The sequence below is a fragment of the Apodemus sylvaticus genome, chromosome 22, assembly GCF_947179515.1.
Source record: "Apodemus sylvaticus chromosome 22, mApoSyl1.1, whole genome shotgun sequence".
NCBI classification, from domain to species: domain Eukaryota; kingdom Metazoa; phylum Chordata; class Mammalia; order Rodentia; family Muridae; genus Apodemus; species Apodemus sylvaticus.
Genome location: NC_067493.1, coordinates 53,203,340 through 53,220,118, shown reverse-complemented (window position 1 = coordinate 53,220,118; position 16,779 = coordinate 53,203,340). Strand labels below are relative to the sequence as shown.

Genomic DNA, 16,779 nt, shown 5'->3' with positions numbered 1-16,779 from the left:
TACTGTGTGCGAGAAGCCACACTAAGCACTTAGCACCTAACAGTCAGGTGCAGGGGGCGAGGACTGTACACATGTAAGCCGAATGCCCTGGAAGCAGAGGAAAGAGAGAACCCCAAGTTTGAGGCCAGCCTCCACTGCTTAGGGACTCTTTTTCAAACCCAGACATGACCTCGTTACCAGCTGCCTGTGATGCTTACAGAGGTTGAGTGTCTTTCCCAGGGTCATGGAACTGGAGTGGGCGGAACTGGACGCCATTAGCTGCCACGCTCCTGTTATCAGGCTTTCCTTATCTTGGGATGGAAAGCACTTTCTTTTGATCATCATTCATCGTAATTTCTGCTATTTCAATTTTAATCTTTTATTTCCAAAGGAGGCATTGGGTGAGCGCGGTGGTCAGATCGGGTTTGCACCCCCATTGCGACTGCACCCCGCTCTGGGCGTGCACATGGGATGAGAACCCCTGCTTTCAGTCCTAGTTCCCTTTCCATAAGCTGATGCTTAAAGCATTAAGCCTGGAGCTTCTGACTCCAGCAGGGAAGACTGAGTTGCTCCCCAGAGGGCTTGGAGGTGTTAGGTAATTCTCTGATCTTCTCTTTCCCACCTCACCTCAGAGCACTTGAAGCTCTGAGACTGTTCTTTTGCCTCTCCCAGAAGCACCCGCCCCTCCATGTTCGCCTCTCTCTCCTCCGCACCCCTCCATCACTCTGGTTACTTCTCTGCCTGGCGCCACTTTTACTGTTGTCCTTGGGGATGCTTCCGCAACAGCCAGATCCTTTTGAGCCTGTGGGCCGAAGGCGTGCGTCCTGCTCGCTTAACACAGCACTGAACTCTGCCAGGAAAGCAAGAGGTTAAAAAGGAAGTCTGGACCGTGAAGGGCTGTGACAACTGTCCTAGGGGGAGCTCTAGCGAGCCCTGGTGGGCAGTGACTCATGCTGCTCCGTCACTCAGATCAGCATTGGCCCCTGCCACGCAGGCGGCCAGGTGGGGTTACCGCCAGAGCTCGCCCAGAGGAGTGGGGAGGTGGGAGCATGCAGCCTGCACTGCGGGGGATGTGATGCCGGCTCGCCGACTTCCCCCTGCCTGGCCCACTGCGGACGCCCCAGCCTGCAACCATGGTAACACTTCTGACTGGAAATGCCCCTGGGAGCCCCCCACGATGGGCAGCCTCCTGGTGACGGACAGACAGCCACTCACACGCCTGAGTGAGAGCGCCTAGTAGGTCTGCAGGCAGCAGAGACGATGTGATTGCAGCCCCCTCCCCAGCTGGGAGTCATGCCATAGGAGGTAGGAGCCTCGCCACAGATGTGCGTCTGTGCGTCTCTGTGTCCCCGCACCGGTGCTGGGCGCTGGACATCGCTGCAACTTCATCTGGCTGTCTTTTGATTATGCTGGTTGAACTGCGGCGGATTCGATGGGCAGGATTGTGTTAGGGGGGTGGGAGGGGGAGATAATGAACTAAAAAAAAAGTGGTTAATAGGATCTCGAGTAGACTCATCTGGCTATGAATGAACCAGACTGCAGTGGTGACCCACGGCGGTCGTACGCCCTCATGAGCCCACTGGCCTGTTCCCTCCCCTCATTCTGCCTAAGTCATGAGACATGCATGTCTTCCATCTGACAGCCATGAATATCAACAATTATTAATCATTTAGACCCGTCTGGAAGAGGGGCTCAATGGGCTTAGGTCATCCGGCACCCTGACGCTCCAGCTGTCAAGGGGTGGAAGCCTGCTGGAAATAAGGAGGCGGGAGCTGCCTGCCCCGGGTGACTTGCCCAGGAACCTCAGTAGCATCCAAGTGACCTGTCTGAGTTTATCTTTTCACCTCACCCACTGCCCGGAGAGGCAAGCTGTCTGCAGGTTGGTGGCCATGTTGGCAGTGAAGGGGTTAATCTCTTGTTGCTGTAGGAGCCGAGGCTGGGTCTGCCTGCGCTAGGAGCTGGGTTGAAAGCAGGCGCTGCAGTGCTGTCTCCAAACGCCGAAGGAGTAAGGCGCTTTTTCCCCCTCTGCAACAGTGTGGAATTCATCTGAATTTTTCTCTCCCCCCTTTCTTGTTTTTCTTTTAACCAGCTCCTCCCCCCTTCGTTCCCACCCTCAAGTCTGACGATGACACCTCCAATTTTGATGAACCAGAGAAGAATTCGTGGGTTTCGTCCTCTCCGTGCCAGCTGAGCCCCTCGGGCTTCTCGGGCGAAGAACTGCCGTTTGTGGGGTTTTCATATAGCAAGGCACTGGGGTGTCTTGGTAGATCTGAGTAAGTGACGGTGACTCTCTGGGGGACTTGCATGGATGCCCAGCAGGGCACACAGAGCCAAAGGTGGTGCTGTGCTGTACTGTGCCGGTGGGAGGGTTGGGGGAGTGCATCGGAGGGAAGCCTCTGGGCTTCCCGTTTGGGGCTCATGGGGCTAGACGGTTAATGTTCAGTTCTGCATGGTACGTTAGGTCCCTGCTCCTGTCTGTGGCATCCGAACGGTCAGCTGGGTACTTTGGGTTAGTTTTTCCATCTTTAGTCTTATTCAGAGGGAGGAGAGAGTGGGAGATTCTAGCAGTGCAGATACCCGGTTAAAAGGGAACCTTGGACGAGTTAAACTGAGCTATCTGTCCATCCATCTCAAGAGAGCAGGTGGCTGGGATCCTGACTGTGTCGGGAGGATCCTAAGCACTGTCTCTCCCCAGCCTGAAGGGTTTCCTCATGGTTTAACTGAGCTGCAAGTGGCAGAACCGGAGCTCTAGCAGAGAGCTGATGCTCGCTTGGCTCCCATCCAAGAATGCTGCAGGATCAGGGTTCTGGCAGCTGAGCCGTTCTGAGTAGGGAGAGCACTGGCGGCCAGGAGAAGCCCCCGGGTGGAAGTGTGATGCGGCTGGCTACTGAAACCCGAAACGAACTCTAGAACGAGAAATAGAGACGTTCTGTAACCCTCTTGACCTGGAAATCATTCTCTCATCCGATAGAAAGCGTTTAGGAGAGGTGGCAGCCGGGGCTTGCTTGAAGGGTTCTGATTTCCAGACTCCTATGTAAAAACCAGCTGCCTTGGGATGTAGGAGCCAGCTGATGACATTCTGTTTTCTGGGGAGCAGTTTCCCCTAGGAAGGTCTCAGACCAGCTATCCTCGGATATCCAGGATCCTCGGCTCCCGCACACTGAGGCTCTTGGGGGAAATGCTGGGTAACTAGTTGCTGCCCACTTAGGAGAACACATTTTAAAAAAAATTCCCATTGGTAGATTCATTACCTGTCTGGTGTGTTTGTATAGCTCAGCTATTGATTCAAAGGGATATAGTATTGGTTCCTGGACGGTGTCTCCCCACAGGTAGAATTCTGAGGTTCTTAAGAAGATAGTAGATTTTCATAGAGAATTGAGCATTTGATATAAGCTTGGGAGGGGAGTGTGGGCTGTTGTTGATTTCTGACAGGGGCTTTTACAGTGAGAGATGCCAGGGCAGGCCTGCTTCCTTACCTTGCCTCAGGTCTGGGTTTAAAATCCAGGTGGACATTGGCACTGTTAGGTCTGCCTTTATTACCACCTAACACAGCTCGGAGGATGGCAGGCGAGGCAAAAAAAATCTAACTGGCTATGGACTGTGCCATCCAGTCGGAACTGCAGTGGGCCAAGCCAGGCTAGGAGGTTTGGCGTTGTTGTAAAGGCCCAGTGGAGAGGGATGCATACTTAGTGGGCAGTGTAACCTTGTCACGATGGGCACACTGAAGGTCACAGATCCCGGACTCGGAGGAGATGTGCAAGGAGTTGCTGGTCTGGTTAGCAGGGGGCTTAAGTGCGTTGAGAGGAAGCTGTCGGATGATATTGATCAGTGATCTCAAAAACCTGGAAGGCCTGGGTGGGGGAGTGAGGTTTCAGAAGCAAATATGGGGGGGGGGGTAAATGTGAGGGAGCCCCAGGCACCACGGCTACCCCTAGACAGGGTGTGATTAATTGCTTGCTGTTCAGGAAGACTCTAATTGCATCTTTCTGCTTCTCAGACGAAAGCTGGGTAAAGGGAAGTCTGTCACAGGGACATCTCAGTGTCAGGCCAGGCACCGGATAAATATTTGCTGACTGAATTTACCCCTGAGCCTCTCCCCTGGAATGTGTTTGTGTTGCTTTCCGATTTGGAAGGCTTGCAGTTTCACCTCTTTGGCTGCCCCCAAAAAAACCCCATTTCTAATGCATCAAGCAAGCTTCTGTTTGTGCCCCGTCAGAATGTTTAATAAGATCCTCATAAAAATGAAATTCCTCATAACCAAGCCGTGCGTTTGTTATCTGGAGGCTGTAACTGGAGGCGTCTTATCTTTGGGGAACTGAATGCTTTTTCCACGGCAACTCAGGGCCCGGATCCGCAGCTCTTCCTCTGTCGTGCCGACAATGTTGCTGTTGGACCTGGCTTCTCTGCCAGGGATGGCTTGGTGGGCGAAACCAGCAGCTGCGGTCTAGAAACCCTGTCCACCTGTTGGTCGTAGAGGCGCCCCCCCCCCCAACCCCCGGGCATGTTGGATCATAGTTAATTGGGAAGCCAATAGAAGAGACTCAGAGCTGAGACTGTGCAGGAGCTCCTGCAGTTTCACAGATGGAGGTGGTGGCGTGGTCTCTGGGTTCCGCCTTTGCCCTGTCCTGACACGGCTCTCTCCCTGCGTTTCCCTCCTCTGGCTTCTTGCTTCTGTCACCACAGGCTTTTATGTACACCACAGTTACTCGCTCTTCACACCACTGGGGAAACTGCAGATCCTACTTCGTGCTGCGCCAGGGAAATTGACCCCTGTTTGTTAGTAGGGAACTGAATGAGACATTCAGAGGTGGCCCGAATGAGCCAGGAGTGATTTGTGCTGGGCTCCTCTCCCTCCTTGCATTTCAGGAACTTTCTCTTTTTGCATGGGGACCCCAGACTATTGCTAAGCCAGCCATTTAACACATTGCTGAGTTCCAGTTTAGCAAGAAGCCCAGCCTCAGTGTGGCGGTGAATGAGGCCTCCTTGCAGCTCCCAAGTGGGGAGCAGGGGAGCTTGGTGAGAAGCAGAAGTGTTCGGTTGATTGTCTTCGGTGAAGTTAGCTCTGGAGAGCATCCACGCCAGTGACTCTTTTCCTGTCCCCCACCCCCAAGGGATGCCTGGCATTGACCCAAGGGCCTTGGCTGTGCTAAGCGAGCACTCCGTCACTCTGCCCATTGAGCCCCACCCTATCCCAACCTTTTTACGTTTTGCTCAACAAGAACCCAGATCCATTCTCATTCTTTGAAGGCCCCGAGCCCCTATTTGCTGTACAGTAGTACAGGGGAGAAACAGAAATTTGTACATGGAAGGTTTAAAAATACCATGGATCCCAGATCCCAGCATCATGCTGTGTTGTGCCCCCCCCCCCCGCCCCCCCCCAGCCGTCAGCACAGGGTGGCTGTCTTTATATCTGTCTTTCTTCCCAGACTGCCTCTTTATGTCTGGGGTCAAGTCAGGGTGTTTCTCCAAGGTCATGTGACCCGACCTCAATGAGGCTGGCTTTGTGAGTTTGAGGGGTCGGAGTGAGCCGTGTGAGGAAGGACGCTCGCTCTCTTGCTGCTGCCATCCGGGCACTTTCCTTGAGTGGATCTAGAGATCCTGGGATGGAGCCTCCCCTGCAGACACGGCAGCAGATCAATGGCCAGTTCTCAGCGCCATCTTCTTTTGGGACTGGGAGTCATTTGCATCATCCTGTTTTGTTTCTTGCTATTTCTAACACAGTGGTCTATGTTTATGTAGAACTCTCCCATATGTCCTAAGACACCATGGCAAGGACTCAGCAGTGGTTAGGGAGTTCCAAGGATGGCCGGACCCACATACTCTAGGTCTGGGAGTTTTTCTCCTGGAAATGCTTAAATGTTCTGGCCAATTACAAGAGTTAACATTCTGTTGACAAACGGTGTTCTTTGTAGGAAAGTAGAAGACAGAAGGACAAGATTACATCCCAGATGGGCACTTTCCCATCCAGTTGACTACATCAAGTCAGACTTGTTGAACTAGTTCAGAGAACTGAGTGGGCATGTTAGCTGTGGAATAGCAGGATACATGAACAAGACAGTCTCAAGGAGCACTCAGGGAGTGAAGGCGGCTCATGCTTTCTGGCTAAGTGAACAGTGATGCTTGTTCTTGGAATGCCTGTCCATTGCCCCTTGCAGGCTGGGTCTCACTGGTCCTCATGGTCCTGGCACAGGAAGCTGTGGTGGGCCCTTGGTGAAGATGCCAGCTTGAATTGAGCTTACCCGTGGGCTGATGGGGGATGGGTGCTAGGGCTCAGCTCTGTAAGAGATGGTGGATTCTGGTCAGAGGGGAAGGTAGAGAGGGACAGAGGGCCCTCATAGCCTGCTCTCGCAGGGTATCCACCCTCAAGTTTGATTCTCAACCCTGCACACAGATCAGCTCACTTAACGCAGCAGCCTGAGAGGAAGCAGTGGCTACCTTTCTCCCACTTTACCTGTGAGGAAACTGAGGCACGGAGAGCGTGGGCTTGTCCAGGGGCTTCAGGGTCTCTTGACCACTGTATTATGATGCTGCGCCACAGAAACGCCACATATGGGAGAACTTAGGCAATGCCCGAAGGGTGGGTGCCCAGGTCTACATGCTCGGCGGAAGTAGACTGTTTGGGGCATGAAGGGCCATGATGCTGGGGTGGGTGTGAAGAGAGCTCACATGCAGGTCAAAATGTTGCTTTTGGGTTTGGTCTTTATGGGTTTGTTGAGTAGGTGGCCATATAGGTCTCAGATTTCTTCTCATTTAGAGACACTTACCTGCCGTGTGTGTGTGTGTGTGTGTGTGTGTGTGTGTGTGTGTGTGTGTGTGTATGTGTGTGCACGCGCATGCACACGCATGTTTGTGTATGTATACTTGTTTTCTATGTGTATGTGTGTATGTATGTGTGTGTGTTTCTGCTCACGTAACCTCTCACATTCTTAGTTGCTTGTTCACTAAGGACAGGAAGCGGCATTGACCTTGGTCTGTACCCTTTCTTCAGGCTGATTATTCATAAGCTGCACAATAATATCTCAGAGTGATCCGAACTGTCTCCCCTTCTTTTCTTCTATAATAGTGTCTTCTATAATAGCCCAGCCTCCTGAGGGCTTGGGAGTATTGGTGTGCACATCCATATCACTCACGGCTGCCAATGATGACTCTGATTGTGTTCCTTCAGATTTCCCGTTGGTACTTCAGTTGCTTCCCATCTAGCCCCCAGGTGACCTACCCCAGAGAGGGGAGGGAGCATCCGCCCATCAACCCTACTTTTATTGAGCTACTTAAGAGGGGTGTGAGTGTGGGGGGCGGGTCCTCTTTTAAAAACTGTTTTTCCTAGAACTGCTGAGAAGGCAGAGTGTCCGTCACGTGAGTGTGGCTCAGGTCTATACGATAGATAGTGTAGCGCAGGTCTATGCTCACACAGTGCCTCTGCCACCGCAGTGCCCCTGTGCTGAGATGGAAAGTCTGTGGGCTGGGGTGGCAGAGAACCCGGCCCTCGCAGTGGCACACTCAAGGCTGTGTCCCAAACATGGTAGAAGGTGAGGATCAACACCCATGGCTGCCATCCGACCTCCACGTACATCCTGTGGCCGTGTGCACAAACCAGCACTCGGACGTGTCAGTACACACAGGGGCAGACAGACAGACAGACAGACACAGACACACACACACACACACACACACACAGTAGCAGAGATACGGACAAACAAATTGTTTCCTTCTGCGTCCGGCCAAAAGCTCCTTGGTCTTGTGCTTCCTACCCACATCCCTATTGCAAGAAGTCTCATCTGTGATTGTTTTTTAAATAGCCAACAATGTCAGCCCTTCCTCATCCTTCCTAAAGTCACCTATCCACTATACTCAAGAGACATAATGGTAACTGCCCTCTAGTGCCTGTTTGTCTCCTGCCTTCACTGGATCTCAGGCTGGTCGCTCGCCTCTGGGTGTTGTCTTGGGTTTTCTCTTCTCCTCTCTCGCTCATTCAGTTCTGTTCTGTCAAGCACACCTTGTCCTCTGGCTGGTCTCTTGTTTAGACTGAGCATTTGCCTGCCTCTAGGCCTTGGCAGGACCATTCTGCCATCTTCTCATTTGTCTTAAAGACACCTTTGGGAACTCAGATCCAACAGTCCTGTCCCAGGCCTGCAGATCAGGTGCTAGATCTGTCATGCTTGTGCTTTGGCGGCCCCCACAGACCAGTTCGCATGCTTATTTGGGGCCCTTCAGAAGGTAGTCGTTGGCGAAGCGTGTTTCACGTTCCCAAGCTTGGCTTCCAGTCGGCAAGTCTTCCTTTGCCTGAGCAAATCCCTCTTGGCCCTCTCTGCTTTGCCCTTTGCCTCCTGGTCTCTCTCGACGGACCCTCCTGAAGGAATCACATGTGTTAAGTGGCTCCTTCCCCCTCCCCATCCACACAGTACAAGAACCATCTTAAAAGCTATGGGCTTCCCTCGGCGGGCCATGCAAGCGGCTGGACTCGTGTTGGTCAGCCCGTGTCTGCGTGGCTTTCTCCTTTGCTCTCTGGGCCCTGGGCACGGGTTCCCTCCCATCTCCCTTCTCAGATTACTCCTTCGCTGTCCCTTTAGGCCCCTGGAGCCTGCATATCACCACCTGCTGTCGCATTCAGTTCTTGACTTTACCTCCTTCCCTGCCCCTCCTCTTCCTCCCCCGAGAAGCCACCACTCCCCCTACCCTTCTAGGCTAGAAAATGGTGGCTCCTTACACACTCCTGTCTCTGCTCCTCTGGCACTGGCCAGGCTCTTTGGTGACACTTGCACCCGTGCCACTGTTCTGCCCCACCCCTCCCCCACCACCCCAGTGGACACTTGCTTCAGGCTGGTGCAGTAGACTCCCAAGGAGCCCTCCGCCTCTGGTTCTCCTGGCCGTCATCCATTCTCCAGAGTGGAGTTCCTCCAAAGCCAAGGCTGGGTGATGTCATTGTCCTGTGGGGACCTTCAGCAGCATCTCTGTGCACAGAATTAATAGCCTCTCCTGAACTTGACATTCAAGTGCAGTGTGCCAAGACCCTAGCCTGTGCTCCCAGTCCTGCCTCCTCCCTGTCCCCTTAGTTCAGGCCAAAGTACCCAGGGCTCACTGAGGACGGGGCTGTGTCATCTTCCTTTTGCCACCAGCAGGGCTTTGCCTGGGGCAGGTTGAACTTGAATTAGATTGAAGTGGTCCATGTTATACCGATTCCCTGTGCCCACTGAGCGCTTCCTGTGTGCCCAGGACTGTATATTACAGGACTGCCCATGCACTGTCTCATACTTGGTAGACACCAAGAAGTCACGTGATCTGGTTACCTCAGACCTCTGTACCCACCACCGGACCCCTCACAGTCTCCGCTTTGATAGTTCATGTGAGAAGGACACAGTCGAGGTAAAGGGACACCGCTCTGGAGGGGTCTCACACACACACACACCCGCAGTCTGTGCTGCCATGCTGCTCAGCAGTGTCTGTTGCTTTTAGACAATAAAGCTGGAGATGACCAATCCCATCCCCAGCACCTTCGAGGGTCCCACAGACCATCCCTTTAGCTTTAGAGTTTATAAAAACATTCTTTATTTTGGGGGACTAGCTGTAGCACCCCCCCCCCCCCACTGACGTGAAAAGTCCAGGCTTGAGAATTAGACCAGCAGGGGCTCACATCTGGGTCCCCACCCCTTGCCAGTTTTGAGAATGAGACAGTTAACTTCTCTCAGATTCCGTGGGGCTGTGGTAGAGTCTGCCTAGTAGGTTTCCTGCAGAGACAGGTCTGGGGGTGGGGGCAGAGCAGGGCAGGTGCTCATGCTCTGTTGACTACTGTTACTGAGACTGGGACTGATGGCAGCCAGGGTGCTCTTGGCTCCCTGTTCCTTCATGCTTCCTCTCTATAGAGACATTTTGCTGGTTTCTGCCCATTGAGAGAATATGGGGTGCCTGACAGATGTTCTAATATATGCATGCATTTTTTAACTCTTAATAAAGTCCATGGCACACCTTTAATCCCAGCACTTGGGAGGCAGAGACAGGTAGACCTCTGAGTTCAAGGCCAGCCTGGTATACAAAGAGAGTTTCAGGACAGCTAGAGCTCCATAGAGAAACCCTGTCTTACCCCTTCCCATCCCCCCATTCCCCCAAAATCAGTTACAGTGTGCTGTGTGCCTTGTGACCTATCCCCAACAAAGATGTCACCTATTCTGTCTCACACTTGAGTACTTGATTGTCCCTAAGGTGGGTGAGTATCATGGGATGCTGCTGCCTCAGGACCAAGCGCATCTCCGATGTTGAGGTTGGAGAGCTTCTGTATGCTCAGCCTGGATCCTGCACAGAAATTCTCATTTTGAATGCCTTTGTCTATGATGATCTGTATACTGTACCTGTTCGATGCCTGCACACCATCTATCTACCCATCATCCGTCCATCCATCCACTCATCTATCCATTTATTCATCCATCCATCTATCCATCCATCCATCCATCCACTCATCTATCCATTTATTCATCCATCCATCCATCCACTCATCTATCCATTTATTCATCCATCTATCCATCCATCCATCCACTCATCTATCCATTTATTCATCCATCTATCCATCCATCCATCCACTCATCTATCCATTTATTCATCCATCCATCCATCCATCCATCTGTCCACTCATCTATCCATTTATTCATCCATCCCTCCATCCCTCCATCCATCCATCCATCCATCCATCCATCCATCCACTCATCTATCCATCCATCCACTCATCTATCCATTTATTCATCAATCCATCCATCCATCCATCCATCCACCCACTCATCTATCCATTTATTCATCCATCATCCATCCATCCATCCACCCACCCATCTATCCATTTATTCATCCATCATCCATCCATCCATCCATCCATCCACTCATCTATCCATTCATCTATCCATCCATCCATTCATCTATCCATTCATCCATCCATCCATCCATCTATCCATCCATCCATCCATCCATCCATCCATCCATCCATCCACTCATCTATCCATTTATTCATCTATCCATCCATCCATCCATCCACTCATCTATCCATTTATTCATCCATCCATCCACTCATCTATCCATTTATTCATCCATCCATCTATCCATCCATCCACTCATCTATCCATTTATCCATCCATCCATCCCTCCATCCATCCATCCACTCATCTATCCATTCATCCATCCATCCCTCCATCCATCCATCCACTCATCTATCCATTTATCCATCCATCCATCCATCCATCCATCCATCCATCCATCCACCCATCTATCCATCTATCCATCCACTCATCCATCTATCCATCCGTCTATCATCCATCCATCCATCTACCCATCCACCCACTGACTTAACAGATCCATGGCTATAGACTTCAAGGCTATAAATGTAAACAGGACTGGTGCTGTCTCTGTCCTCAGGAAGCCACTATACGCAAGAGACAGATGGTGGCCAGGGCTCTGTAGAAATCTGTTCAAAATGAGGACCAAAGTGGGGTGGCCAATGTAGACTGACCAGGAAGGCTTCCCTGAGCTGAGCACTGGGACTTGGTGGGATAATGTTGAGTCACCTGAGGTGACACTCCTGACTATCTGTGAACTGATCTAGAAGTCTACACTGACCTCCCGTGAGGTGCCAAGCCTTGTGGTAGAGGCTGGACCTGCAGTGAGTCTCATCGCAAGGCTCCTGTCCTGGTGGTATAGGTGAGCACTCATTCATTGGATCATTCACTCAGCAGTTTTGCTGTCCTACTATGTGCCATGTACTTTCCAGGCACTGAGGATTCAACACTGAAGAGAGGAGGCAGCAGTTCCTGCCTACATACATGTTCTATCAGAATGCCAGAGTTGGCTGTTAATGGCGATCCCGGGAAGGTTTTTCCTGGTGGGGGGGGGGGGGAAGAGGCAGAGTTTTAAGCCAGGACCACCCTCCTACGAGTGCCCAACCAACAGACAGCCTACAGAGCACTGGGAAGCTGGGCTTCTGGATCCTTGGGCAGTGTGGTCTTGGTTGAGGTCAGAGAGCTTAGCCTTGCATAGGCTTGCCCTAGTCTAACCCTGAGCAGGAAGACTTGAAAGGGTTTGAGTAGGAGCATGACAGATCTCATTTTCTAACAGATCCCTCTGACCATTGTGGAGGATGGTTGGCAGAGGGCTGAGGGCTGAACTCAGGGTGTATTAATTAGGTGGTGGCATTCATTCGGAGAAGAGGTGGAGATACGCTGACAAAACTTGCCAAATGAACCTCACTTAGAGCCGGGAATGGTATTAAAAAAATCACATGCCTGGCTATATTTTTATGAATAGTGAGGGTTTTGATAAATGATTTTTGTGCCACGTATTAATCATTCTAGAGCAAATGTTTCTCTTCATCTGGAACCCATGGGTGGCGGCAGCGGCAGAGTGTGTGTGGTTGCTTATCTTGGTGTACATATGTGCGCACTCCAAAGCCAGGGTCTGAGGCTCCCCGGGAGAGTGGCATCTTTCACACTTCCAGGAGGCTGGGACGGGGCACCACTGTGTATTTTTAAATGGGCTTATAAAGTTAGTTCATAAATTTCAGAATGTACAGTCTTAAAAGCCAGCGTATTTTTGGAAACAGTGCTGATGGTTTTTAAATTCTCCTGTACCACGTTACAGCTTGTGGTTACATATATTTTTAGTGCCGTTGGCCACAATTAAGGTGAGGCCCTCGGCTGAGCTAATTTCAATGACTCTGGTTTTAGCCTCTAGTCTCTACACTTGGTTCTCTGAAGCCCGTGCGACCTGTGGTCTGTGGCTGGGCAACAGATTTTTCAGGCAGGGGTGGGCTTCTTACAGAAGCAGGTTGGATGACTTGATACTTGCACAAGATTCTAGGCCTACCCCACGTTCCGCCCTGTGGGGTGGAAGTACACACTGGATTCTCTTAACATACGAAGTGTTTCTGTTAATAGCTTTCATGGACTTTTCTTAGTTCTATGGATTATTTATAGACACATCATTGGGAAAACTGCATTTTATCATCTTTCTTAAATGCAACGTGCGAAACAGTTTTTTTGGGTCCAATGTAATATTAAGCAAACATGGTCTCTAGGCTGTGGAGGGGCTGGCCACCCCACCTTCTCCCTCCGTCTTGCACTGTCCTCTCTCGGCGCTCTTTGGGCCTTGGTAATTATAAAGCAGATGTATATATTAGGAAGAGGTGTTGATTTCAGAGTAAAATTTTCTAGAAAATAGAAGCTGGGGGGGGGGAGGAAAGCCCAAACTTGGCTTGGCCCTAGAAGAGACGGCACTGCTGTGTGTGTGTGGGTGGCTGCAGCACCCGCTGCTCAGGGAGGGGTGTGGCGAGGGGTGGGCAAGCAACGAGTGGGCAGGCGGCGTGTTCTTTTATTAGCATCCTCTTTGTACTGGATCCCATCCAGTCCAGAGCACGGCTGGCCTAGGCCTCCGACATCTCTCCTGGTGCTCAGTTCTCCTTCCCACCCCACCCTCCGGCTATGGAGCGGCTATGGAGAGTTGCTGTGTGGATGTGGATGTGGGTTGAATTGTGTGCGGGGTGGGGGTGGGGCTGGCTGTGGACCGACTTAGCTTGTGGATACTTTTGGGTTTCTAGACTGTCTTGAGCTCCAACTTAGCAACAAATGCCACCAGCCATGGATAGAGGTCACTTTATCCCAGATGACCCACCATGCTCTTTCCTGCATGACTTTGCCTGTCTGGACATCCTGGGTACTGTCTGCTTGTCAGTGCTGTCCAGCCAAGCAGTCGGGTTGAGATTTGAATTCACAACCGTCGATTGTAGCCGCCTCTGCTTTTAACTGCCTGTCACTCAGCTAGGGTAGTTGTAGAGGCTTTAAGATCAGCTCTTCATTACACACACTTCCGCACAGGATGACAGCACGCGGATTTCGGAGATCTGGTGAGGCGGCCAGTAAAGTGCCCGTACATAGAACTTGTGTCCTGAGTGGCTCCCTGACTCCTGGCAGGGCTGGTGTTCATTTTCCCTCTGGAACGGTCCCTGATGGTCCCTGAGATTAGAAATCGAGGCTTCCTTTACCTTACAGCCTCCATACTGAGAATTTCTCAGCCTGGCATTGGTGACATTTGGGGCTGGATAAGTCCTGCAGGTTCCTCCTATTATTGATTATTGAGAAGCATCTCTCTCTCCTTCATAAGGAATGTTAATAGCACCCCCCCAACACCCTTCACCCACCCTCCACACCCTCATTCCCCACCCCCTCCCCACCCCATCGACTAAGATTATAAAGAATGTTCTAAATATCACCAAATGTATCCTGGGAAAGAGCCACTGGACTGTAGGAGAGAATTCCATTTTTTTTTTTGTAAAGTGAGATTTATTCATATGTTTTACATTGCGTGTTTTCCTGCTCAGAAGTCAAATTTTATCACTTTCCAGCAGTTCTGGGCCACGGGCATGCACCAAGGCCTCTGAATCCTGATGTAGTACTCCACAGAAGAGTGGTTTGGCTTTTTTTTTTTTTAAATATTTATTTATTTATTATATGTAAGTACACTGTAGCTGTCTTCAGACGCCAGAAGAGGGTGTCAGATCTCTTTACGGATGGTTGTGAGCCACCATGTGGATGCTGGGATTTGAACTCATGACCTTTGGAAGAGCAGTCGGTGCTCTTACCAGCTGAGCCATCTCTCCAGCCCCTTGGCTTTGTTTTTTAAACTTCCCTTCAACAATATAAGCTTTAAATAACGCCATGCTTGCAACAGACTAGACACTTGATGTCTGAAACCAGACCTGGGTGAGGTGGTTTGGTAGCTCGCTCTCAGCCGTGCTTGGGTGAGACCTCTTGAGCTGAGGGCTTCATGCCGGCCAACTCTGGGAAAAGCTCCCGTCAGTCACTTTGGAAGCTGGTTAGTGATAAACCTAGATTTGAGTGAGTGGAGGAAATGCTCTGGAATGTTGATTGGGGCAAGTGGATCTCCATTAAGGAACGCATATCTGCCGCCGGGAGGGATGGCTCCCTGGTTAAGAGCTCTTACTGCTCTTGGAGAGGACCCGGATTTGGTTTCCAACACCTATGTGGTGCTTACAACCGCTCCTAGCTCCGGTTCCAGGAGACCTCATGCTCTCTTCTGGCCTCTTGAGGCATCTTCATGTTCTGGGTGCACATGCAGTCTCGGGCAAAACACAACACTCCTGGACTTATATTTTTAAAAATTAAAAAAAAAAATTCTGTTGGCGCTTGTCCTTGGTACTGGGAGTCAATTGCCTTAGTTATATTGAAGATAAATATCATGCAAGCTGTATCTGAGCTATATCTGCCTTTACTGTTTTGTGTGTATGTGTGTTTGTGTGTGTGTGTGTGTGTGTGTGTATTTAAGAAATACATAGAGATGGTATAGTTAAATTAACTTAAGTGGGCGTCATGGCCCATGCCTATAATCCCAACCTTTGTGGGCTGAAACAGGGGGATTGAGTGCTCACAGTCAGCCCAGGCTACATAGTGCAACTGTGTCTCCAAACAACAGAAAAGGGCGGGTACCTGGCTCAGCCGTTAAGTGTCTGAGCAGTGGCACCATAGGAAGGAAAACAGAGTTCCCTAAAGTTGTCCTGTGTCACGCGTACATCACGGTGCATACATGCACACATACACTACATAAGTGAAGCAGTGAACATATGAAATGATTGCGAATGCTCCTCTCAGTCACTGCCCGACACTTGTACTTGTCCTGAGATTCAGACCAAAATGAGTTCCCACCAAAGCGTGACCACAGACTGCTGGCCTCACAGGACAGCCAAAGTGCCACCTTGACTTGAAACCACAAGCACGTTCTTCTAATGAGCACCCCAGTTTTCCACCCGAGTGTCCATTGGAATCGTTACAGAGTTTAATGGTGGCGGTCCTGTAGGGCCAGGCCCCCGTTCCCGTGAGGTACAGACTGCTTCGGTCTGGGTGAGTCCCACCCCAGCTTTGGTTGCAACAGTTCCACCTCCCAGTGAGGGACAGGAAGTCACCGAGGGCTGAGGTGACCACCGCCTCCCTCTGACCCCTCCTGTTTGTGTGGTTGCCACTGCAGGTTGATTTTAGTCCCAGCATTCCCACTAGAGCTTGTTTTAGATGTGGTTTTTATTTATTCTTAAAAAACATAAAATAAAAAAAAAAGGTTTCTTTAGTCTGAAGAGCTTTTAATTGCTGTACTTAGAACTCTTAAATGTGAACATTTGTCAGGTATCAAAACAGCAGAGTGAAGAGTCGGACATGGGGTGACCGCGCGCCATCTCCCACGGGTGCTTGGCTCTGGCTTTCTGGGCCCTATTAACCAGTGACCTAGAAACGCTTTTTTCTTCCTTTCCTTTTTGGCGAATAAGCAATCTGTTTTGTACTCAAACCAGCGAACATTCAACTTTAAGCTCTGCTGGAGCCCTGCCTCCGCTGTGTCATTAAGTGAGCCACATCCCAGCCCACCATCACAAGGCGCATGCGGGTGTTTTTCTCAAAGGCTGCTAGCTTGTGCTCAGGTGCAGAGAACGGCAGCCTGTGCTGTCATGGGTGGTGTCTGTCCCTTGTGGTGACTGGGTGCCCCTTGACCACTGAAGGACTGGGGACTGTCCCTGGCTCCTCCTGTGACCTAGGGCTTGCTCTCTAGAGGAGCGAGGGAAACAAACTCAAGACTACTGCAAGTAAACCCCACAAAGGCAGGGCTCTCCGTGTGTGTGTGTGTGTGTGTGTGTGTGTGTGTGTGTGTGTGCACATGCACTTGTATTTTGGCTAGGAAGTAGGCTTGTGAGAAGTGTTAAAATTTCTAAACAAATGTGAGAGTTTAAAAAAAAAAGATTTATTTCTGGATTTTAATCCCCATTGCCCATTTCTATGA

The 16,779-nt window shown here is 50.8% G+C and overlaps 1 protein-coding gene across 12 annotated transcripts in view; it reads left to right on the top strand.

The window, feature by feature from the left end:
* The window catches only part of Cit (citron rho-interacting serine/threonine kinase), a 168,875-nt gene that overhangs the window by 59,659 nt on the left and 92,437 nt on the right, over positions 1-16,779 (top strand). For all 12 annotated transcript variants that reach the window (XM_052169024.1, XM_052169023.1, XM_052169022.1 and 9 more), the window contains exon 10: positions 2,069-2,252. In XM_052169024.1, the coding sequence (XP_052024984.1) occupies positions 2,069-2,252 (184 nt within the window). The remainder of the gene's footprint in view (positions 1-2,068; positions 2,253-16,779) is intronic.